General features: G+C 35.6%; 1 protein-coding gene across 6 annotated transcripts in view; it reads left to right on the top strand.

Annotated features, from left to right (window-relative positions):
- The window catches only part of abch1 (ATP-binding cassette, sub-family H, member 1), a 33028-nt gene extending 9010 nt beyond the window's left edge, over nt 1-24018 (top strand). For 2 of the 6 annotated variants that reach the window (XM_065255192.2, XM_065255191.2), the window contains exons 6-20: nt 134-227; nt 5806-5880; nt 6046-6217; nt 6316-6412; nt 9685-9853; nt 10533-10633; nt 12678-12748; nt 13082-13131; nt 13225-13281; nt 15757-15827; nt 15944-16032; nt 17252-17355; nt 18926-19085; nt 19895-19999; nt 21278-24012. In XM_065255192.2, coding sequence (XP_065111264.1) covers nt 134-227; nt 5806-5880; nt 6046-6217; nt 6316-6412; nt 9685-9853; nt 10533-10633; nt 12678-12748; nt 13082-13131; nt 13225-13281; nt 15757-15827; nt 15944-16032; nt 17252-17355; nt 18926-19085; nt 19895-19999; nt 21278-21384 — 1522 coding nt within the window. In that variant the 3' untranslated portion in view covers nt 21385-24012. Of the gene's footprint in view, nt 1-133; nt 228-5805; nt 5881-6045; nt 6218-6315; nt 6413-9684; nt 9854-10532; nt 10634-12677; nt 12749-13081; nt 13132-13224; nt 13282-15756; nt 15828-15943; nt 16033-17251; nt 17356-18925; nt 19086-19894; nt 20000-21277 lie in introns of those variants that run through there. The other 4 variants (XR_010528464.2, XM_065255189.2, XM_073812297.1 and 1 more) reach the window with 4 other exon arrangements.
- The last annotated feature ends 1331 nt before the right edge of the window (nt 24019-25349 follow it).

Below are 25349 nucleotides of genomic sequence, written 5' to 3'. Positions count from 1 at the left end.
AAAATGTAACTTACAAATTATTGCATTTTTTATATATAGGTGTGCACAGATATAGTATATAGGAATGTGTTCCCTTTGTATTAACATAACAGTTCTGTTTTACAGACGTGCAATAACTTCTCCACTTTTGCAGGATATGGCAGCACCTGGTGGATATTGTTAAAAATGGACAGGTGTCCGTTATCATTACGACACATTACATTGAGGAGGCCAGACAAGCCAATACGGTAAGGTAACATTAATAATAAAGTTTCCGTGAAAGTTGTTTAAAATTTAATCATGTTGCAAGCCTGATCAACTGCATTCACTCTACATGGTGCTGTTGCAAAACTAAAGTGAATTATATTATGCAGATTATCCTGCAGACTTGAAAACTGTGTTACAGCAGGACTTTGTTTAAATGATTTTTAATTGATTCATATTCAGAACTCTGGTGTGTTTACAATAGACAGGCCTGTCCACCTAATACACTTAATCCTTAATACAATGTTGCTTCATTGCGTACTTATTCCTTAAGTTGACATTGTCTGCCGTTACTTAAAATTTTTTGTTTTGGAGTAAACATTTTCTCTACATTAAATGCTGCATTTTGCATAAGGATGCCATAGAGATAAACCACTGTGCTATGTGTTTTACTAACACGTAGTTGCATCATAGATGGCAAAACAACAAACAGGCATCTGACTCTATTGTTTGTTTTTATTTCACTGAAGTATTTAATGTGTTGTTTTACCTGTTTGTCATTTGACGTGACACCTGTTGTTTTTGTTTGGTGCCTTGCATATTTCTGTTTGACTGTGTAATATCAACCATACCATTGCTACGTCCTTTGCAGTTTATCCCTCTTAAACCACATTCACACAGACCTTTGGTCCCAGAAAATACCCGTAAAATTGCCAGACATGCGTCTGTGTGAACACAAATACGTCCCGTATATCTTCTGGGATCGTTGCCGGAAAGAGGACCTAGTCAGATACACAGAAAACCCTCTGTGTGAACAAGAAGCCGAAACAATGCCGTAATGGGTGTAAGGTCCCTTTCCGGGTCCGCCCACAGGTCCAACGACGGTAGCCAATGGCGCGGCAGGAGGAATTCTTACGTGTTACTGCCTTTCCTTTACGCAATCATAATAGAATTGGTTATAGACATTTGTTTGCAAATAAATATGAATTAATATACATTACCTCGTTATTTCATCTGACTCCTTAATGAAATAGTTTAAGAATTTATTGGTGATTATTAAGTTTAGATAAACATTTGATCATTCTCTTTTACTCAAAATAATATTTAACTCATTCATTCGATTACCCATGTCGTATCGGTCCACATCGGCCGTTATGCAGATTCCGAACACATATTTGACCGTACTAGAAGTTGTAACTAACACAATTTAACAATGCCGCTCCCGCGATCTCTTGCTAAATGTCTCAAAATAGCCTCATGTAATCGTTTGTATACAACTTAGTACAAAATTCACACTATAACCAGAGGTTCAGGCTTAGCACCATCTAGCCGAATATAGTTAAATCATACTGCTATATACAACTTAATTATAGCAGAAATAATGACCAGCGGTTATGACTTATCACTCTGATAGCCCACATAGAAATACGATTACCCAACAACTTAGTGAAGGTTAAATAATTAATCTACCATGCAATAACTAGAGGTTCATGACTAAAGCAATTTTAACAATACCGCTTCATGTGTACGGACTCTCATTAAAACGTATCCATATAGCCTCACACAATATGTTATATACAACTTAATTCAAAGCTTTACAATGATCAGAGGTTCGGGCATAGGACCGTCTAGCCGAATATAGTTAAATCATATTGCTATATACAACTTAATCAATGTAAAAGCAATGATTAGAGGTTATGACTCATCACCTTGATGGCCCACATATCAACACTACTGCGTAACAACTTAGTTAGAGGTAGAACTTAATTAACATGAATTAACCCCGATCAAAGATATGTGGTAACAAAGGATATCGTAATACTTAACAGTAATTCAGAAGAGTCAATAATATAGAATAAGTCAGAATGAATACAAATGTAACAATTTATTTACCAGGTAAACAATACAACAATTCAAAGTCAATTCAATCAATATTCAAAGTCAATTCAGTCAATAAAACCAATAATAAGAAATATGAAATAATTCAAAACCAAACTCAAGCAAAATAAGACATTGATCAATCCCATAAAGACAATCTATAATACAAAAGCGAATCTTCAATTCAAGTAATATAATACATTGATCAATCATACAAAACCTTAATGGTACAAAATGAGAAGGTTTGAAAGTGTTACCTGGAGATGTAAACTACACACAGTGATCGTGCGGGATATCTGGTTACAGATTCCCAGAAATGTTTTTCAGCTCTCCTTATATACCCAGATAGAATAAACATTATGTAAACATTATTTTATCAATGGAAGTTTGCAGTGATTGGTTCTTACAGACCTATGGGAGGCACCTCGTCCTGGATACATTTGTAGTGGGGTGTATGCCCCTTGGGTAGAGTTAAGTTTTCTTAACTCTATTAAACCTTTTTACTATTTGTTTTATTGATGTGAGAATGAGACCTGTGTACCAGTCGCGATAAAACCTTTGTAATGAAATGAAACATGAATATTTTCCACTGTTATTTACATTTGATATGACCTTTCTTACACATAATCATCTGGTGTGCTGTAGACTGTCCTGTGTTGAGGAGGTAACAAGGAAAGGAGGGGTAGAGGGGTCAGACATTTGTCTGCAGGTCCATCATTTGTATGGAGATGTGGTGTTTGAAAATCAAGTGTACCTCTCCAGGGAGTCTCCTGTAATCGAGATAAAGTTCTAGTTCCCGAGAGGGGTGTTTTGGGGGTCTTGGTCCCCTGCCGTGAGTCCTGGAGGAAAGTTGTTGTGTTGCAAAAGTTCTCTTTTGATGTCCTTGCTGCCTCGGGCACCTACAGGGCACACACACTGCACTCTCGGGCATCCATGCTGTGTTCCCAGGAAGGGCTGACCTTTTGGTCAGGATTAATCAAAATTCTTACATGGGCGTGTCGTAGTGAGGACGCGCGCGTCATCACAACAAAGTTATGGTTCAGCTTCTTAAAACGAGAGATAACATGCATATAAACATTCGCCACGAGAAATGTTGCAAACTAGATTGAAACAGTTATCAGGATAACAAGAATCCAGCCCACCCTTTAATCTCTATCATTTTTTTTCCTATAAACTAACAAGGGCCATAAGATATATCGGAATAGCCCATACGGTCATACCGCAATGTGTATATTGCAATGCTATGCAATAACTGAATGCTTCATATAACTGAAAGTTTTTGCACGTATATATTACAAGTAAATAACACAAATGGAAATTAAGTAAATCTACTTAACTAAGTTAAGTAAAGTTACACTGTAAAAATTGATATTTACCAAAAACATTTAATTTACTTTTAAAGGCTTACTTTTTAATGGAATCTTCCTGATTTAATCCATACAATTTACTAATTTCTTTACATATTTACATACAACATTATGATGAGCAAGTAAGAAGAGACTGGTCTCAGTACTGGCATTAGCACAGTTATTGCTCAATGCGCATGATTTTCATTGTGTCACCTACAATCTATACAGAAGGTAATAACGACAAAACTCCAAGAAGAAGCAGAAACTCTTCTAAATCTCAAAGATAAATGAACATTAAACACTTACAAGTCTTTATTTTTTTTGTTAAAAACACAAAAAATAGCGTTTAATTTCAAATTTTACTCTCCAAATGCATAAGCTCGAAGTTCCACTTTCAAAGCCTACAGCGAATAGCCAGTTTGGACTACAGCCCTTTACTTCCTGGTAGAATAACATCAATATAAGAGTTTTTGACTAAGCTCCACCCACATGAATATATAATTCGCCAGCTAAGCTCAAAGGGCTCTGCTAAGCTAAGCTGCTGTCGAATCGCAACACACTAAACCAGTAGCGTAGCCATTATTGTGGCTGCGGTGTGTCACGTGAAAATCATGACGCGTCGCCATGGACACATAGGGTCTGTTAAAATATTTTTAACTTACGTGTGAAAGGGTTGATTTAAATATATATATATATTCTAAGGAAACAACAATAGCCAAAGTTTAGTTAACATTTTATTTAGACTATAAAAATTATTCTACATCTATTTTAAGGTGTGCTGGCACACCTGCACTAAACAAGCTTAGAACTCATTACATATTTTTGAAGGAGGGACTTCACAGAACAAGGAAAACATAAGCCGTTTTTAGGACAATGAAAACAGCAGTAAAAAGATAAGTAAATTGTGTGAAAATACTGAATTTTTTTACACGTGAAACATAAACACATGTTATATTGCGCACTGTAAACAAAATCAAATATTCAAAAACCCAGAATGGATTATACATGATAAAATTTAAGTTGAATTTACTCAATTATGTGTTAATTTAGAATTACTTAAATTACTCACATTTTTATGTTATTTTTACTCAAATTTTGGTTAAAAAACAAGAATAAATTTTTTAAATAGAGTTTACTCATTTTATTTCATTACAGTTTTTACCAATTGCTTACACACGTTTTCAAAACTAAGTCTCCTTTTTTCAAAACTCTACACACAATTCTCAAAACTGCACACACAAAATGCAAAATAGCACATATCTCCTTCAAAATGCAACACTGCATTCAAAATGCCACAAACACGTGTCAAAATGAAGCATTTGCATCAAATGGCAAACACTTCTTTCAAAATAATACATTTTTGGATATACCACGTAAACACTGCTGTTCTAAATCTAAAGCTCTTTGGTCTTTCATGGGCTTATATCTACATTTCAATACAATGTTCTACAGTGAAAGTAATCTGCCGAGAGGGGTAAAAAGTACACCGGAGACGCCAATGCAATGTAGAAACAGAAAATATTTATTAGTCCAAATATTACTGTTGTATACATTAGCATACAACAAAACTATAAACATGTAAACCAAAAGTATATTCTTTACAGTAGAATACAGTAAATTGTGTGTGGGGTCCTGTTCCAGGAATTGGCAGGGGGGGGTGCAGATTGACAAAACAGTGACCTTTGACCTATTTATAGGCATATCTATACTACTGTAAAGTAAAGCAGTGATTGGTTAGTGATCAGTAAAGCATTTAGTGTTTGCACATGTGAGGAGTGTGTCTGTGTGACCTGGTGAATGAGTGTAGCATTTTGATTGGTTGTGTTTGGAAAAGGAAAGCAAGTGACTTCCTCATAGATCTTTGTGTTTTAGGTAGAGAATTGTGTGTAGTGTTTTGAAAAAAGTGTTTTATGCAATTGAAAACTGAGTCAAAGGCTGAGAAATAGCTTATGGTTTTGAAGATTTGGCATGTAGTTTTGCACTTTGAGTGAGAGGTTTTGAAAATCGTGTGACATGAAAAGATTTTGTGTGTAACCAATCGTAAAAAACTGTAAATGAACGAAGACACATAATCATTTTTTTCAGTGTATTTTTTCTAAACTTTTTTCTAAAACAGCATTATCGTACAGCATGTCATATTATTTAGCAAGTTACCGCGAAATGCATTTTCTTCCAATATCATACAGCACTACAACCTACCAATAAATCCTAAAAATAAAAAAAACAGTTTCTAGACTTTCTAGACAACATTGACTCTGGTGGTGTCACATGCCCACTCAAGTTTCAGAAGACATTTCAAAAATGTCACAAACTGTGGTCTGATTTTTTTTCTTAAGAAATGAAACCTAACTGAAAAGTCAATAAGTTTTTTTCTTTGCTAATTCTTTCTTTAAAGGTCGGTTTGATGCGAAATGGTCAATTGCTAGCTGAAGGTCCTCCTGATGCTGTTATGAAGCAATACAATGCAGCAGTGAGTGCACAGACACACCTATGTGCAGTTGATGAGCAAGTACACACAAGCATTGGGTTAACTTGTGTGTCTGTGTTGTTATGCACGTGTGTGTGTGTGTGTGTGTGTGTGTGTGTGTGTGTGTGTGTGTGTGTGTGTGTGTGTGTGTGTGTGTGTGTGTTTTAGACATTAGAGAGTGCTTTTTTACAACTTTGTGAGGACTCTGATCAGATGGGGTCCAAGCAGAGTCCTCAGAGCCGCCTGCTGGAGAGCAACCCATCTCCAGACAGTGTGAGTGATGAAAGTCATGAACCCATACTGAGAAAGAGATCAGTAGAGGACATGCCCAAATTTAAAGGTACAGAGGCCTTCACCTCACAGAGAACTATTGTATATAAAATTATTTAACTGTGACACATCTTACATTCAGATCATACTGTATGCGTGTGTCCTTAGCTGACTGGAAGGTGCGTGCAAGGCACGTCATACCAAAATGGCGTAACATTGCAGCTCTGATGATCAAGACACTGGTTCGAATGAGAAGAATGCCAGGGTATTAAATCTTATACAATCACTATATTAGTATATATATTATAGTAGTACTGTATGTGAATAACATACTAAACAGATTAAGTATTAAGCAAACAGAACAAATTATTAAAGGTGACATAGAATGATTGAACAGAGTATTTATCCTTGTTCTGTGAAGTGACATGTAGACAATATATTTTTTTTTTTTGGTCTGTAATGCCTTAGAAGCTTCCTAAAAACCTCTCTCAGATAGCTCTATTAGGGTGGGGGATTTTAAACAAGTGGTTTTGCACCTATTGGCTTAACTTGCAATCTCATTACTGATTGGCTGACTTTGCTGCCAATCAAAAAATGTAGCCAATTATTTTAAAGTATAGGGGTAGTTAGATGCCTGTAATGTCATAAGCATTAGTTTTTCAGATTGGGGCGTTTTCTGGCTGACATTTCTAAAAGAGGAATTTCTATGAGACTGAGATGTTTAGCATGTTTAGCACTTTTTGTATGTTTGTGAATGTGGGTAGACTACCATTTTTCAACAAAGACAAGGTTAAAATGGTTTTTCATTCTCTGTCCCCTTTAATTTATTAATGTATGACTTATGTAGGGATTTATTTTGTAAGTAACTAGGGATGGGCATAATTAATCGACGATCGATAATTGATTGTTAAGAATTTCGTCGATCACGTTAATTTGTTATCAATTAATTGAATGCATTTTTTTTATCTAACTCCTGTTTCACAAATACTCCGTATGCAGTGCGTTTGCGTATGTGTGCGGCGAATCCGTCAAGCACCCATTGCAGTGCGCTGCTGACCGCTTATTCTGCATATAAAACGTTCATGTGATTGACACTTTCTGTGAACACTTTTCCGCATAAACAATAGAACAAAGCATCATTTTTTTTCACAAAACAATATATTTTAGATATTATTTGACAGACTAGTAAACGTGGATTAAGGATGTTTAAAATCTCTAGCCTGGTGGTCAGGATCTGAATGGATCAAATCAGCAGTTTTGCAATGCTTTACACATACATCTCCACATATATCATAAATAAAAATAAGCAGAGTAACTTTGCAAGTCTAGCCTTCCACATTATATATTTCCTACTATGTATGTATATGATTTCCAAATAATAAACGAGATTATTCAACGACAAAAAGCGTCTCATATGGAAATAAATCCTCACAATATTATTATTTCTCAAAACTTTATGACAAAAATAAGCAACTGTATTCATACAGTTATTCAAAGACGCACACATTATTCCGCATATATTTGAATATTATACAAAAGTATTCATATAACGGCACGTTTCATATGGCAAATAAATATCCTCACATTAACATAACAGCATAATGAAATGAATAAACAGACAATGAAACAGGATTGAAATATAAATTGTATTATTTACCGGAAAAAAGCAATATTGCTAAAATAATCTCTGAGGTAAATGCGTCAAAAACGCTGTTACCCGCACAATAAGTCTAAATGAGCAATTGAAGTGAAAAAAGCATTATTAGGCAATGTCTCAAAACTTTATATGACAAAATATATTTAAAAGAAATGTATACTTACAGTTATTCAAAGATGCACACATTATTCCATATTACTCCCGTTTATGAGCACGTTTGTCTCTGGCCTCGCTCTGTTATGTAATAGATTGAAAGGTGCGCATCTCATTTTTTTTAAAACGATTTGTATTTCCGCAATTTTACTACAAATAGCATGGTTATGGTATATTGTGGAGTTGGAGACCATATAAATTTGTGTCTACTGTTGTTTTACAACAAATAAAAACTAAAAGACTATGTTAGTATAATTACACAATGGTGAATGGGGCTCACGAAACGCACGCTGTTTCACACATACTCTGTATGCGGAATAAGCCAAGTTTGCGCTGAGGTATCTGTGCATCCCGGTCAGTCTCCTCGGAGCGGCTGTTTTCGGCGGCGGCTGGACTGACGGTCACCATGGGTTGCGGTCGCGTCTGACACCAAAAAATGCTTTTTTTTCTCAAAAATAATCAGTAGACTGGTGCAGAAGTTTTATGCGAGTTACTTAAGTTAGTTATTTTTCACGAGGCTTTAAGTAGCCTATATAGCCTAATGTTAGGAAGGCTAATATCTTGCACTTTCTTTTGGCTTGAATAATTTTGAGTTACATTTTGACAAAACCTTTCAGATCTAAGTATTATGTTTTTTGTTTAATTTAATGTTAAACATGAATCTGTTTTTTTATTTATTTTGGAAATAATGAGGTCTCTGTTTAAGAACGCTGGCTCGCAGCTGCAGGTTCCGCTGCTTTAGAGCACCGCACATGCACGCACATATATGTTTGAAACATAGTTTAACTGTCTGCCACAAGTTGATCTTGTAATAAAGGTCTCATCGAGGAAAAACACGCTGTATATTTGTATTCATTGCATTTTTTTAAGTATAAAAGTTAAATAACAAATTTTATTATAAAAATATTAATGATTAATCGATAGTCGATTGTTAATTCTCCCGACGATCAACAAAGAAAACTTAATCGAATGCCCATCCCTATAAGTAACTGTGCTGTACGACTGTATGACTGACGGTCAGTCATCCTCACTACACTCTAAGAAAGGATGTGTTCATTTTAACACATAATGTGTTAAATGGTTTTTTGTGTTGATTTTAAGTTCAAATGAATGAAATGGACAACACAAGATGTGTTTAAACAACACAAAGTGTGTTATTCCAAAAATAACACAGAGATGTGTTAAGGACAACGCATAAGATGTGGGAGAGTCAGCCAAATTGGCTGGCTTATAGCCGCTATATTCTACTTCTTATACTATGTATTGATTTTCAATGTTCTCCTCTACATCTACTCATGTAAAGCTGCTTTGCAATAATTAACAATTGTGAAAAGCGCTATATAAATAAAATTGAATTTAATTGAATTGTCCTTAACTAGACACAAAATGTGTTAATTTAACACATTAATTTAAGAGTGTATCAAAAAATAAACCCGGTATATAATATCTTAAATATTTGTGATTTTGACTGTGCAAAGTGATTTTTTATATTTACTATTTTCTACATAGGTTTACATTATGTTTAGATCATTCTGTAAAATATAATCTTGATATCTTTAATATTGACTGAGTTAATTTATGTCAAAGATTGGACTAATAATAAAATTAATAGCTAAAATCAAACTTTGATGCTTGTTAGTTTGATTTTGAGACTTTAGCCAGGCAGGGTCACATTTATCAAAGAGCTCTAAATCTTCCTCATATATTGGCATATTGCTTGTGCTTAGGTCCCTGTGTTTCCAGTTTCTCTTGCCTGTAATTCAGATCTGTCTGATGTGTCTGTGCATTGGTGGAGATCCCAAAGGCATTGATGTGGCTGTGGTCAATAATGAAAGTATCTCCAGCGGCTACAGCAAATTACTGCTGTCCTTCCTTGACAACACAAGTGTCCACCAGGTAGGCTACTGTGTACACATAAATTATTAACATGCATTTGAGGAGCTCAGATGCAAAGGCCGCTAAACGTCATCTACATCAAAAATTATATAATGATTTAATCGAATGCTCTAAGCACTTATTATATTTTCATTAAATACATTAGCTTCAAATCTGCTTAATCACAGTCTCCGGCCATTCAGAAATACTGGTTTGTTGGCAGAATCCACTAAATGCCGTGGATCACATTCAAACTTGGGTCCCTTGTGAGTACTTGGAGATGAATACAACCTGAATGTGGCAGTTACATGAATCATAGTGCAAACTAATGTGTGGTTCAACATTTTCGAGTGTTACTAGATCCTGATCTGTGACAGTTTTTGCTAATACTAAAGGGGGAGGAGGACAAATTGAAATATTTCTGAAAATAGCAATGATACAGACTTTTACCCTCTCACTACCTCTTTTCTTGATTTCACTTCAACAAGTTAACAGGGAACAAAAACTACTTTATAATTAGTCAACAGAAAAGCTTCTGAAACAGATTTGTCTTGCCATCATTGTAACACTTACACATTTAAATGATTTCCAAACATGTTTCTTTATTTGTGTCAAGTTAAAAAGAGCACACTTTCATTTATTTCATACATGCATATTTGTTTTTATACTGCAAGTAACTATTTTGTCCCTTTTTATTCAGGTGAGCTTGTCTTATTCTGAGGCCTTTGCTGGCATCCATAATGGGGAATATTGGGGAATCATAGAGTTTGGGGAGAATTTCACCAGCTATTTAACCAAAAGGTGAGCCTCAGCTTTCAGATGATGAATGATCCCCGAGTGTTTAATAAGTTGGTTATGATAAGCATAAGGGTTGTACCGTGTTTCACTTTGGATTTTGTGACTAAATAACGCAATTGCCATGTTTCACAATCACCGTGGTGACGTAAAACTTGCCTTGAGGTAGTTGTCTAAGTTTAAAGACAAGTACATTTTCTCAAAGGGCAACATCTTTTCTGTACCACCTGCAGAAGTCACTTATGCTATTTAATGCAAGGTAACACAATCCCTCGCCCAGCCACAGTAAGGAAAATAAGTATTTTAACACCCTGCTATTTTGCAAGTTCTCCCACTTAGAAATTATGGAGGGGTCTGAATTGTCATTGTAGGTGCATGTCCACTGTGAGGGACATAATCTAAAAAAAATCCAGAAATCACAATGTATAATTTTTTAAACTATTTATTTCTTTGATACAGCTGCAAATAAGTATTTGAACACCTGAGAAAATGAATGTTAATATTTGGTACAGTAGCCTTTGTTTGCAATTACAGAGTTCAAACGTTTCCTGTAGTTTTTTACCAGGTTTGCACACACTGCAGGTGGGATTTTGGCCCACTCCTCCACACAGATCTTCTCTAGATCAGTCAGGTTTCTGGCCTGTCGCTGAGAAACACAGAGTTTGAGCTCCCTCCAAAGATTCTCTATTGGGTTTAGGTCTGGAGACTGGCTATGCCACGCCAGAACCTTGATATGCTTCTTACAGAGACACGCCTTGGTTATCCTGGCTGTGTGCTTTGGGTCATTGTCATGTTGGAAGACCCAGCCTCGACCCATCTTCAACTCTGACTGCTCTTACTGAGGGAAGGAGGTTGTTCCCCAAAATCTCGCAATACATGGCCCCGGTCATCTTCTCCTTAATACAGTGCAGTCGCCCTGTCCCATGTGCAGAAAAACACCCCCAAAGCATGATGCTACCACCCGCATGCTTCACAGTAGGGATGGTGTTCTTGGGATGGTACTCATCATTCTTTTTCCTCCAAACACGTTTAGTGGAATTATGACCAAAAAGTTCTATTTGGTCTCATCTGACCACATGACTTTCTCCCATGACTCCTCTTGATCATCCAAATGGTCATTGGCAAACTTAAGACGGGCCTGGACATGTGCTGGTTTATCCAGGGGAACCTTCCGTGCCATGCATGATTTCAAAGCATGACGTATTAGTGTATTACTAACAGTAAACTTGGAAACGGTGGTTCCAGCTCTTTTCAGGTCATTGAGACCCCACGAGGTGAGATCTTGCATGGAGCCCCAGTCCGAGGGAGATTGACAGTCATGTTTAGCTTCTTCTATTTTCTAATAATTGCTCAAACAGTGGACCATTTTTTCAATTTTCCCGTAGCCCTTTCCAGCCTTGTGGAGGTGTACAATTTTGTCTGTAGTGTCTTTGAACAGCTCTTTGGTCTTGGCCATGTTGGTAGTTGGATTCTTACTGATTGTATGGGGTGGACAGGTGTCTTTATGCAGCTAACTACCTCAAATCTAATTTAGGATAATAAAAGGAGGACATTTTAAAGGCAGACTAACAGGTCTTTGAGGGTCAGAATTCTAGCTGATAGACAGGTGTTCAAATACTTATTTGCAGCTTTATCATACAAATAAATATTTAAAAATTCATACAATGTGATTTCTCTATATTTTTTTTTAGATTATGTCTCTCACATGTACATGCACCTACGATGACAATTTCAGACCTCTCCATGATTTCTAAGTGGGAGAACTTGCAAAATAGAAGGGTGTTCAAATACTTATTTTCCTCACTGTAATTGCAAACATACTCGTCTTTGTCACCCCCTCACAAACAGCACCCCATACCCTTCTTACAAAGACACACACCTATGCCTGTTTATGCCTGTCCCAGCTAAAACCCATCAATTGTCTAAATGGCAGGGAGACAGACACACTTTATTAAATCCGTACTGTAAATTATTGTGCAAAACCAAGATTGAAAAAATAAATGTAGTAAATATGTGGAATAGTGAGTTAAAAACTTTTGTATGTGTGCAGAATGTTACAGCCCAAAGTCTCCAGAGATGTAGTTGAGGGAGGATCTGTGCATGTTTGGTTGGACCTGACCAGTGAGTTTTATTGATTTTTATCTAACAAAATATTTGGATAATTTGGGAGTCACATGACCTTTTATTGCTGCAACAAGAGAGCATTCTGCAGACTTAGACAGCACAGCCACGATGTGATCTATCTTTTCTTCACAAGCTGTAACATTTTTGCTTTTTCTGGGGGGTTAGTATTTTACTCTTAATTTTCCATCAATAAATTTTGGCATACTATTGACTATATATTAAGCTTATTGCTTATTTAAGCTGTATTCTATTGTAGATTTCTTATTGGACACGTTATATTTTAAAATAAAATACTTTATATTTTGTTATGTAAAATGTTCAACTTCTCAGATCAACAAATTGCCATAATGCTACAGAAAAAGCTTCACGAGGCATTTCAGGTTAGGGGGCATGAACACATATTCACACATATGCTAAAACTTTACTTTTCTACATTGTTCCAACATCTTTTGTTCTACCTGTTTTCTCCAAAGGCTTTCATCAAGACAAAACTGGGGAGTCTGTCATACATGGTGGCCACCCCCATAAAAGTAAGAGCAGAGCATTTATATTCTTAATCAACTATCCGTTCAAAACTTAAAGCAACACTATGTAGTTTTCATGTAAAAATGACTTACAGCTCCCCCATGTGGTTGAAAAGCGCAACAGTGCCTGGTATCAGACACTCTTCTGCAGGCAGGGGGAGGGGCGGGGCTGTGTTTCCTACCCTCCACCGCCACTTTCAGAGTGTGCTTGTAGCAGCTAGGAGGCTGCTCAGGTTGCAGCAACAGTACAATTTGTCCAGTTAAAAGTTGTTCTATCACTGAAATAATTTTAGAGACATTATTTAAAGGTAAAAAAACTACATAGTGTTGCTTTAAAATTGTTTTTACACTGTGCTATTCTTTTACAGTTCATATAAAAAGTCTACACACCCCTGTTAAAATTGCAAGTTCTGTGATGTAAAAAAAATGAAACAACGATCTGGACCTGTTCCACCTTTATTGCAAATTGCAATATATAACTTAAAGTGAATAAAAATAAGAATTTGGGTTGACAAATTCCCAACTAAACATTGTACAATAACTAGGCTGCAGTGTGCACAGCCCTAAACTAATAAGTAGTTGAAGCACCCTTAGATTTTATCATGCAAGTTTAATGAGTAAGAATCAGTCAGATGACTTTGCAATATTTTGCCATTTTTCCTTGCAAAAGCATTCTAACTCTGTCAAATTGGTTAGGTGTCTCCTGTCCACACCCCCCCACAGATTTTCGTTTGGGATTCAGATCTGGACTCTGGCTGGGCCATTCCAAAACCTTGATTTTGATTTGGTAAAGCCATTTCTTTGTTGATTTGAAAATGTGCTTCGGATGGTTGTCATGCTGAAAGGTGAAATTCCTCTTCATCTTAAGTGTTTAGGCCTTAAGCCTTAAGGTTTTGGGCCAAAATTGACAGGTATTTGGAGCTATTCATTATTCTATCCACCCTACTTAAAGCCCCAATTCCAGCTAAATAAAAGCAGCCACAAAGCATGATGCTGCCACCTCCATGCTTTACTATTGCCATGGTGTTCTTTTGGTGATATGCTGTGGTATTTTTTTGGTATTATGGCCAAAGTTAAACCTTGGTCTTATTGGACCATAATACACAATTCCACAAGGTTTTACGAGATCCATTTTTTGCAAACTTTAGCCGGGCTTGGATGTTTTTTGGTAAAAAAAAAAAGAACTTGCCAGATTATCATCACATGTAGGATCACAACCTTGTAAATTAAATATTCATTTTAATTTATAACAGGTATATACTAATTCACATTTAACTTAAGTCTGAATGTAATTGGTTGATTCTGAACACTGCCACAATCCCCATTATAAAATGGTGCTGAGGCTATCTGAAGCTGATGTTTCCAAGGTCTTTGCTTCTGCCTGCAAGATCCCATCCCCACCCATCTCCTAAAGGCCATTTCTGCACCAGTTATACCTGCTCTCACTCACATTATCAACTCATCTTTTACCATTGGTACATTCCCCACAGCTTTTAAAGAGGCCCATATAACCCCGCTGCTGAAGAAACCCATGCTTAATCCTGCAATGTAAGATAACTACAGACCGGTATCTCTCCTTCCACTCTCGAGCATGTTGTGTTTGACCAGCTCTCCTCCTTCTTTACACAGAATAACCTCCTGGACAGCAATCAGTCTTCAATAGAGGTCACTCCAATCTTCCTGCCATTTAAACCCACCACTGGGTCAGCACCCTTTTACCTTCACTCGCTTATACAGACTTATTTACCCTCTATGTCCCTTCGCCAATGAGTGACATCTTGTGGTGCCATCCCAAAAAGGAAAAAAATCACAATCACGTACCCTCTCTGGATCTGTTCCACATCTGTGGAATGATCTGCCAGTTGTGACAAGATCTGCTGATTCTGTATCAATTTTTAAGAATAAGCTAAAAAAACATCTTCCGCCAACACCTAGCTTACTTATACAGAGTTTAATGTCTTTTTCTATTTTTTTGTCCTTAAAAAAATTATACGACTTATTCTAGTGCACTTATGTACTGATGATTCTTATTGTTATTCACTTTAACTTAAAATTCCAGTGTACCATGGGAGGGACACTACATTATTTGACAGAAAACTTCATCAAATACAGCAACTCAAAAAACAAAAAGCTAAACATTTCACATATATTTTGGAAAGCTGGAATTCTTGTGATTTGTAATTCTTTTAAGATACAATCAACACAGCAGGTACAATTTGTGTCCTTTTTAGGCATTTTTTTTAGCATTTTTCAGGAATGTAGAAATTTTTACAATAAAGGTGGAAAGGTTCTGACGTGATTCATCTTGTTTTTATTTTATTTTTCTATCACAAAATTTGCAATTTTATCAGAGGTGTGTAGACTTTTTATTTGCACATACCTCTCCATTTTTCTCTTTATAAATTGTTTTTATCTCTCTGTCCTTCAGGTTTATCACTTTCTTTTTCTTTATTCTTTTTTCTTGCTTTTGTTCTTTAATAGTTTGAAGAACCTATATATGGCAGTGAGAACACAGATTTTACAACATTTGTGACACCAGGAGCTGTTTTGAGGTAAATACTTAACACAAATAAACACACATTGGTGCACATGTAATCCTTGTAAATGCAGTATACAATATACTGTATATCTTTCCTCTCATTGTCACTTTCTTTTTTCTACTTAACAGCATCACCTTTTACCTGGCAGTAGGTTTGACTGCTCTGTCTTTTGTGTTAGAAAGAAAGGAGGGGCTGCTGGACAGGTGCTGGGTGGCAGGTGAGACATCTCACATAAATCCAGAAAGTTATCCTTTTGCATCTTAATATTTATTTATTGTTAAGCTAAGGACTATGTATCTTTTTTTCTGATACCTTCTGAAACCAAGGAAGTACACTTTAAAATCTTAATGATACCCATCCTTAAAGGTTTTGAGATATAGATTTAATATTGATTACAATAATTGTACTTCTGAGATTGAAAACACATTACATTTGTTTTTTGACTGCTCAGACAGTTATGTGTTTTGGGCTGGTATGAATGAGTGGCTTAAAGTTAAAATTGTTCTGATATCTCAGTTCTCTAAAAAATTTATAATTTTGGTTCACTAATGGAAGATAAACACATTCAATTTCTATTGAATAATTAGTTTACAATGTAAATATATGAACATATATCCAATGTTCTGTTTTTCAAAAAGTATTTTGGATTTACTGGGAATCTTTAAGTGGAGTAAATGTGAAAATTAAAAGAAGGTTATTTAACATGTTGAAGGACTTTAAACTTTTAGAAGACACTAATGTCTGAGTTTTTATTTTAACGTTTTGTTTATTTTATTGTATGTATTTATTTATTTATTTATTTGTGTTTTATTTACTTATTTCTTAAAGCTGTGCTGTATTATTTTATTTTAAATTGTTTTAGCCTTATTGTAATAGTCTGTTAAAGGGATAGTTCACCCAAAAATGAAAATTCTGTCATCATTTACTCACTCTCATGTTGTTACAAACTGGCATATATTTCTTTGTTTTGATGAACACAAAGGAAGATAATTTGAGAGATGTTTGTGGAGGCCATTCACTTCCATAGTAGGGAAAAAGAATGCATTGGTTACAAACATTTCTCAAAATGTCTTTTTTTTTGTTCATCAGAACAGGGAAATGTATACGTGTTTGTAACAACATGAGAGTGAGTAAATGATGACAGAATTAAAATTTTTGGGTGAACTATCCCTTTAATGCACAATAAAAATAATGTTGTTCCATAATGGGCAGTTTTGGATATTCATCACCAGGGGGAGCTTTTCAACCATAAACAGCAGCTGAAATTATGAGCAGCATGACAGCATCTTAATGTATGTGTTGTATGTGTTCCATTGATGTGTGTGTGTGTGTGTGTGTGTGTGTGTGTGTGTGTGTGTGTGTGTGTGTGTGTGTGTGTGTGTGTGTGTGTGTGTGTGTGTGTGTGTGTGTGTGTGCGTGTTTGTGTTCCTTTGTAGGTGTAAGTTCTTTGGAGACCATGCTGGCTCACCTTTTCTCACAGCTCTTTGTCATCAGCGTTCAAATCATCCTTTTGCTGATCTTCATCCTTCTGGTCTTTAAAGTGAGTCTGTGTGTGTTTGTGGTAATACCTGTTTGTCTCAAGTTGAAGATCTGTATTTTATTTTGGTTTTAAATCTTAATGTGTGTGGTCTGTTTATTAATGAAAGGTTAAAGGGATAGTTCTGTCATCATTTACTCACCCTCAAGTTGTTCTAAACATGTTTCATTTTTTTTTTGTTCTGCGGAACAAAACGGAAGACATTTTGAAAATGGTTTGTAATAAAGCAGATCTGGGGCACCATTTACTTCCACAGTAGTATAGAATAATATGGAAGTGAGTGGTGCCCCAGATCTACTTTATTACAAAATAAAATTTGTGTTCAGCAAAACAAAGTAATTTGTACAGGTTTGGAACAACTTGAAAGTCTTCCTCTATTCATTAACTAAATAATTAAAGGGATACTTCACCGATTTAGCATTCAGCTTTGTATCTGTAGAAACCCGGCAGTATTACTGAATGACCATGTTTCCCTCCCTCATTTCCCCCTGAGAGGAGAGATATCTGCATTTTGGTTCTGCAAAAAAGTCCTCCGATGATGTAATATGACGATTTTTGCATCATCGGAGGACTTTTTTGCAGAACCAAAATGCAGATATCTCTCCTCTCAGGGGGAAATGATGGAGGGAAACATGGTCATTCAGTAATACTGCCGGGTTTCCACAGATACAAAGCTGAATGCTAAATCGGTGAAGTATCCCTTTAAAGATCTTTAATATGTTTTGGTTTCATTTTATTACCTTGGTAAGTAATATGTATGTATGTATGTATATCTATAGCTATATTTATACCACGGGACTGTTGAATGCTTTATTCTGATTGGCTGAGAAATGTTTTTCGGAAAACTGCAAACCTAACCTGTCAAATGTCTTGAAAATAAGCACCAGAGCAATGTTTGTGTTAACAATGTTATAAGCGGTATTATTTACTCCTTGGTCCTTTGAATTATTTAAAAATAATGCACGACCTTGTGCAATGGCCCATTGTCAATTATTCCTTACATATATATCTATCTATTTGTTGGATCTTGTGAGGATTTTTAGCAATGGCCCTTGTACTGAGGCATATAAATGTATACACTATTTCTTAGTTTGCTGAATCTAATGATTTTTTGTTTAGTGGCAACAAAGTTATTACTTTGGTAACAGACCCAAATGTACAATAATTGCGGTAACATTATAGACACTGCTTCGACTGGCATGCACTTTGTTATCAAGCAATAAAAGCAGTGGGGATGACACTCTTCACACTTGTGCAAGAATTTTTACAATTTTACAATTTAAGTACAATTTAAAAATCTTATCTCTTTCAAAAGAGATACATTAGATCTTTTAACAATGTATTGTTAAATGCTACACATACATATTGTTTTAGCAACATAATGTTGTATTTAATAACTGTAAATGGTAAATAGACTGCATTTATATAGCGCTTTCATAGACTCATGGCCATCCAAAGCGCTTTACATATTGCCTCACATTTACTCGCACATTCATACACTGACAGCTGTATATTACTGTATATTTGATTCTTTCTTGTAATTATAATCATCATCTTTGTTTCTCTCCTGCAGATTCCTAATGAAGGATCTTTGGTTCTGGTGGTTTCATTGATTGTGCTTCAGGGTGTGACTGGAATCTCGTTTGGATTGGTCATCTCCTCTGCTATCGATGACGAGCAGTCAGCCAATCAGGCGGCTCTTGGAATCTTCTACCCTAACCTCATCATTAGCGGTATGCTTCACGATCTTACACTTTTTTATTACTTGAAACTTATATTAGATTATATAAAGCTACCCTGTGACTTATATTTAATACCCTAATTAATGTTTAGATTTAAATTTATAGTACTACTTATACTCAGTCAGTGTCAATACCATCCCTAAATCTCTCCCTATCCTTAAATGGTTTAGTCAAAGAAATGTAATAAGGGCTATATGATATGGGTGTGTCACTGGATTAATGGATCTGATTCTACAGTGTGTAAAATGATGGAATAATAATGGAATAAAGAGGAGTGATTATTAACCTCCTAAGACCCCAGATTTGGTTTGTCTTTTTTTCAGATTTCTATCCGCTATTTTGGGATCAGGAAGAACCAATAGATATAATAACCAAATATTTTTCTTAGAACATGAAGCAGTGTATTTTTTCATGTTTGTGTAGAGCAGGTTCCATTTACACAGAATTAACTATTATGGTGCAAAACAAAAACAAGTTAACCACATATGTGGACATCCAGGTCTTAGGAGGTTAATAGAACATTAAATGCACATAAAAATGAAAAGGAAATATATGGATGGTTATTGTGAAGAAGTGGAAGAGGAAATTGACCCCACTTACTATTTATAATAAACAAACACACAGTTCACAAATACAAGCTTTTGCACACTCATGTATGTTCTTCTCTTAACAAAGATATACTACAAAAATATACTCAAAACAGATATACCCTAATAAAGGATCTAAAGGAACTATTTGTGTTTCTCTGCAATATGTTATAGAAGAAAGTGTTAATTAAATCTGTGATCTGTCTTCTGTAGGCGTCATTTGGCCAGTCGAGTGTATACCATATCCTCTGCGTTATTTGAGTCTGGTTCTACCCCAGACTTATGCATCTGAAGCCCTGCGCTGTATCATGTACAGAGGTACAGTATGTGCTCTCATGCACGCACACAGTAGAAACCTTAACTGAAAAGGCTAGAGCCGTCACCATCCTTTTAGTAGAAAAGCACATTTGTTACCAATTTCAATACCAAAACTAATATTCCATTGAACAAACTTTTTCATTTAGGTAAATATTAATACAAAAATAACTTAATATATTATATCAGTGCAATATCAATAATTTTTTTTCTCAAATAAGTAAGCATTTCTTCAGTAATTATTCATGTAAACAATATGTCATACACACAATTGTTATTTTTACGAGCTCAGATTTTGACTGTATCCATTTGTTATCTTGCTTTTGACATCCTGGAAAGAAAAACTTTATACACACCTTAACATGTACAGTACATAGATGGTAGACACCCAGATGACTGATGGTGTTTAACAAACTCAATGGTTGCCGAGTTGCATGTATGGGACAGGTTGATTTTCCTTTGTACAGTTCACAAAAACCGTCTGTGTAGTGTACATCCTCAGTTTAACACTCCTACTTTCACACCTCAGACATCTAATGTGTCTTCTGTGATCAGCCAATACACATGAATGCCCACAATGTCATCTTCATGTCTCTGAAGCCCCACCTGCCTAACATTTTCTCTCTGATACAAACATCTTAAATTACAGTAGACTTCAGGACACTTGACTCTCTCATGATCTAATCTCTCCTCTTTTAATTATTTACAGTGCAAGTCTTTATTCCTACTGACAGCACTGCTGCGGTAGACAGTAAAAGGCGAAAAGGATGGCAATAATTTTTATTTAAGTTTCCCAACAAATAAAAAGTATAAAAGTTAAAGACTCCTAATACTGTGTTCAGGTAAAATTGCACCATAGATCAGAGGTGAGGCTCTTTGATGTTACAGAAATGATACGGGCTGTACACAGAGCTTTACTATGACATCATTGAGGCATTACTCTGGGAGGAGTCAAGATAAATGGTAGTGCTTTGTTTGATTTTCCACACAACTATATAGAAAGATGGCATAACTAATCAGACCCCACCTTTGGCATATAGTGTGAAACATTAAGAGTGTGACTAACTACAGTTTGTTTTGATGTTACAAACAATTTAGGTGCATCACATCAAAACAGGTACATTTGAAATAGATTATATTAATAATAACAGGCTGGGTGATTATTGATTGTAGGCTTAGAGTAGGCTAATTAAGAATGTTTATGAATTTACATGTATTTATTGTTTAGTGTGAATCTTGTTCTGGTACTGACCCTCTTTGATTCTCTAATACCACTTTTAGGTTGGGGTTTGTCCCGTATGATGGTTTGGCGAGGGTTTGCTGTCACTCTGGGCTGGAACACATTCTTCCTCATGCTGGCGACTGTCATTCTGAAGTTGAGAAGTTGAGAGTTAAAAGAGAAGCTAAAAGTGCTTTAGATTAGAGAAAGCGGCATCAGACGAGACCCAGGTTTCATCAGCACAGCCTATGGAAGCCTATGGAGTGTGTGCCCTGACAAAATGATTGAAAATGATTGACATTAAGATCTACAAATCTGAGCCTTTTCATTAAGATGCCATTTTTCCAGGAGTTGTTAATCAGGACTGAGGACCATCAGCATGAAACTCAGGGCATCTATTAACCATCTAAGAGATCAGACACAGATTTCAGCACATTTTTTGACAGATAATTATTACAAATGATCATAAAACATTTCACTTATTTTGAGTTTCACATGGGCTTCAGACAGTTTAAGAAAGACAAAAAAGCAGTCACACAAAAATAATCAAAACTCAATGAGTGGAGACCATAACTTGGTTACTGGGGCCTGCCAAATGTTTATTCAAGCCCAACTTTTTATACTCTTTTCCCTTGGGATTGTAATTGTATTGGGATGTATTGTGTACTAAATGTACAGACTAGCTTCTGTGTGCCTGAATGTTTAATGTTTCACATTCCTTTTGTGCCAGTATACCCTAGATGGCGTAACTTACATACCCGCATTGCTTTCTGGAAGCATGTAGTTGCCCACCCTTGTGCCCCTTCATTTTGAAAAAAAAATGTTTTGTTTTCTGGGCGATTCCACCTATGCACAAAGTTTAATTTTCCAATTGCTGCATATTCATCGTTTTAGACCAATATTTTTATAGGGTACTACACAGCAAAACCCCCAGTAATAAATGAACACTCTTACCCCCGGTTTCACAGACAATGTTTAAGGTTAGTCCTAGACTAAAATACATGTTGGAGCTCTATCAACAGAAAATAACTTGCACCGACAAATCTTAAGTGCCATTAATTTGTCTTACGATACACACCAGTAAAGGCTTTATATACATTAAAGATTAATGTTAAAAAAGGAACACTGATTAATTCAGTGTTGATGTAATGAGATAATGAAGTGATGAATATACATTAATGATGAACACCCGCTGTTAACAACCTCAATCGTTGAAGAAAAGATTAATAACAAGAAGTCACTATAACAGTGATTAGTTTTACCTATAGCTGGGTACTTGACCCTTGATTTCTTGTTTTTATAAAAAATCCAAAATAATATTATTTGCTTGTTGATGCTGATATTACCATAATGTAATAGGTGTGTTTGGCTATTTTTAGACCCCAGACAGCAGTTTTGTGATGGTTTTGGTTAAGAATATAAAAAAACACTGATTCGGTGTTCATTTTTAACACCCTGTGTGTGGATTATCACTGTTAATTTAACACTGGAGGTTTTGCGTGTAGTTGTAAGTTACTAAGTGCCATAAAGAAAATGAAGGAAAAATGTCAACGTTTACATTTAAAGTCAGTGCTAACTCCATTACAGTGCAGACCCATATTCTGAATTATATGAAATGTTATATATGGTTTATATTTATATGTGTGTGTGTGTGTGTGTGTGTGTGTGTGTGTGTGTGTGTGTGTGTGTGTGTGTGTATAGCTAATTTCGAGTGCAATATATGATGGACAGAATACAAACACAATGTTTAAAAAAAAACTGGTAAAAATATTTTTGGGTATGTAGCTTACATGTGTTTCCCTGTCCTTTTATAACATCTGTCAATTTGTTGTGTTCCTCTTACAATCTCAAAGTAAAATTAGGATATTTATACCTTTATCTTTTTTGAACAGGTTCTGTTTATGTTGTAAGTATTTAACCCACAGCCAGACTGAACAAAACTTGCCACATATAAAGCTAAAGTGGCTCATTTTCACATAAGATTTAGCTTAAAATAAAATGCAGAGATAACTGAGTAAAGATTTGTAGAAACTTTTGCTAAAAAGTGTATAAATGGTGGTAAAAAATATAAAACAAACTATACTGTATCCACATTAACCTGCGTACAGCTGTCCAAGGTTTGTGATGCACTGTGCCATTTAGAAAGGTCACAGTGTCTCTTCTACACACACAAGACCTTTATTTGCTACCTCTGAATTGTCTGCATTTTTCAACAACAAAAAAAACTTTTTCTCAAGCTCTTCATACTTCTACAATAGCATTTACTTGTTTTTGCGTATTGTTTATCAACGTTTCTTTTACATCTGCTGTGAAGATAAAGCAGGACTGATCTTAATGATGTCATCTGTGTCTTTTATTTTTTGAAGGGACAGTCCCCATCTTTTCCATTACCAACCCAATAACATTTCTGCCTTTCAAACTTTTGCCTGCTTCAAGATCACTTTTTGGTTTTAAGGAATATTATAAAAATCACAAGCTTGTTTGTTTGAAAATATGAAAGTCTTCCTGTAACTTAAAGCACATTTTTCTAGGATGTGTGTCAAAGATCAAGTACTTCCAGCATGCTGGTATGGAAATAAAGATAAAGCAACTAAAAAGGAAGACTGGAATTAATCTTATCTACTGATTCATGTCAAGTTTTTCTTTTACTAGAACTCTGTGGAAATATGCCAGTGATGCCGCGGTGAGAGGAAAGATGAATGGTTAGACCACTGGGTTAGACTGAGTCAGGTGCATTACGTCAGCTAGTGATTTCAGTTACTGACATACCATCGCTTATAGTTGTCTGTAGTGTTACAGTTCTCGTTCTGTTTGTCAGTATTAGAGTCATATATGCAGACTGTTTGAAAATTTGTTTTCCCAGTTTTAAAAGACCAAGTTTACAATTTATTTTATCTTGTGGATATTATTTCTATTTTAGCGTACAAGTGTACTGGAGACAGGTCTTGGTCTTGAGACTGTACTTTAGACCATTTTTCTAAATATTTTAGTTTTCAACTGTAGATGTCAAGAGTTGAAAGAGATTCAACTTTGGGTGAAAAGCTCCGCTTGTCAATGTCAGTTCTCACACGGCCATCCAATCACAGTGGAGGAGGGGCGGGACATAACCACAGCAACCAAACCGGGTTGCTGAAGTATCACAGCTACCAAAGCGCTCAGCTGAAGAAAGCTGGCACTCAGCTGAACAACAACTGGCATTAGGCGTCCTCCAGGCGTTTTTTTTAGCACGAAAAAAATGCCAGCTGCTGGCTTTTTTGAAAACTCCAAGCTTCCATTGGAAACAATTGAAACCATATGCCGACCGCTGGCGTAAAAGCTTTGGTGTGCACGCCCCTGGTTATGTAAATCTTTCAGATGAATTTAAGCTTTAGGTGGTCTAGCCTACAACACTACAGTGGATCTTTTATTATGTCTTCTAGGTTTAAGAGAAGTTCTAAATTCAAATAGAAGAAATTGTAGTATTATCCAATATTACAATAATATTCCTAGTTCCCTAACACAATTTCTCTCTCTTGTTATACTGTATGAAATGAAATCTGTTTACGAAGGTGGGAAAACTATCTGAAGAATGCAAACTATATAGATGTATAGTGTTAACTGACCTGACATCATCAAAATTACAGCTCACTCTGGTGATATCAGTGTCTACAAATAGACTCCCCTGTCTCAATGCTACTGTATGTTAGGGCAGGTTTTTTGTGTAAGACCAAAAAGAGTATACAAATCTGAGATTACTTATCAGCGTAGTGTTAAAGGGATAGTTCACTTTAAAATGAAAATTCTGTCATCATTTACTCATCCTCGTCTTGTTCTAAATCTGTATGAATTTCTGATCAACACAAAAGAAGATATTTTGAGAAATGATGGTAAACACACAGCAGATAGTACTTCCAATATTTTGGAAGTATTGTGATAAATGATGAAAAAAATATTTTGATAAATGATGGTAAGCACACAGTTGACATTACCCATTAAATTCCATCATATTTTTATTACTACTATGGAAGTCAATGGTCACTATCTGCTGTGTGTCTACCATCATTTCTCAAAATATCTTCTTTTGTGTTCATTAGAAAAACGAAATTCATACAGGTTTAGAACAACAGGGTGAGTAAATGATGACAGAATTTTTAT

Source organism: Paramisgurnus dabryanus, chromosome 17 (genome assembly GCF_030506205.2).
Source record: "Paramisgurnus dabryanus chromosome 17, PD_genome_1.1, whole genome shotgun sequence".
NCBI classification, from domain to species: domain Eukaryota; kingdom Metazoa; phylum Chordata; class Actinopteri; order Cypriniformes; family Cobitidae; genus Paramisgurnus; species Paramisgurnus dabryanus.
This window is presented reverse-complemented; position numbering and strand designations above follow the sequence as displayed.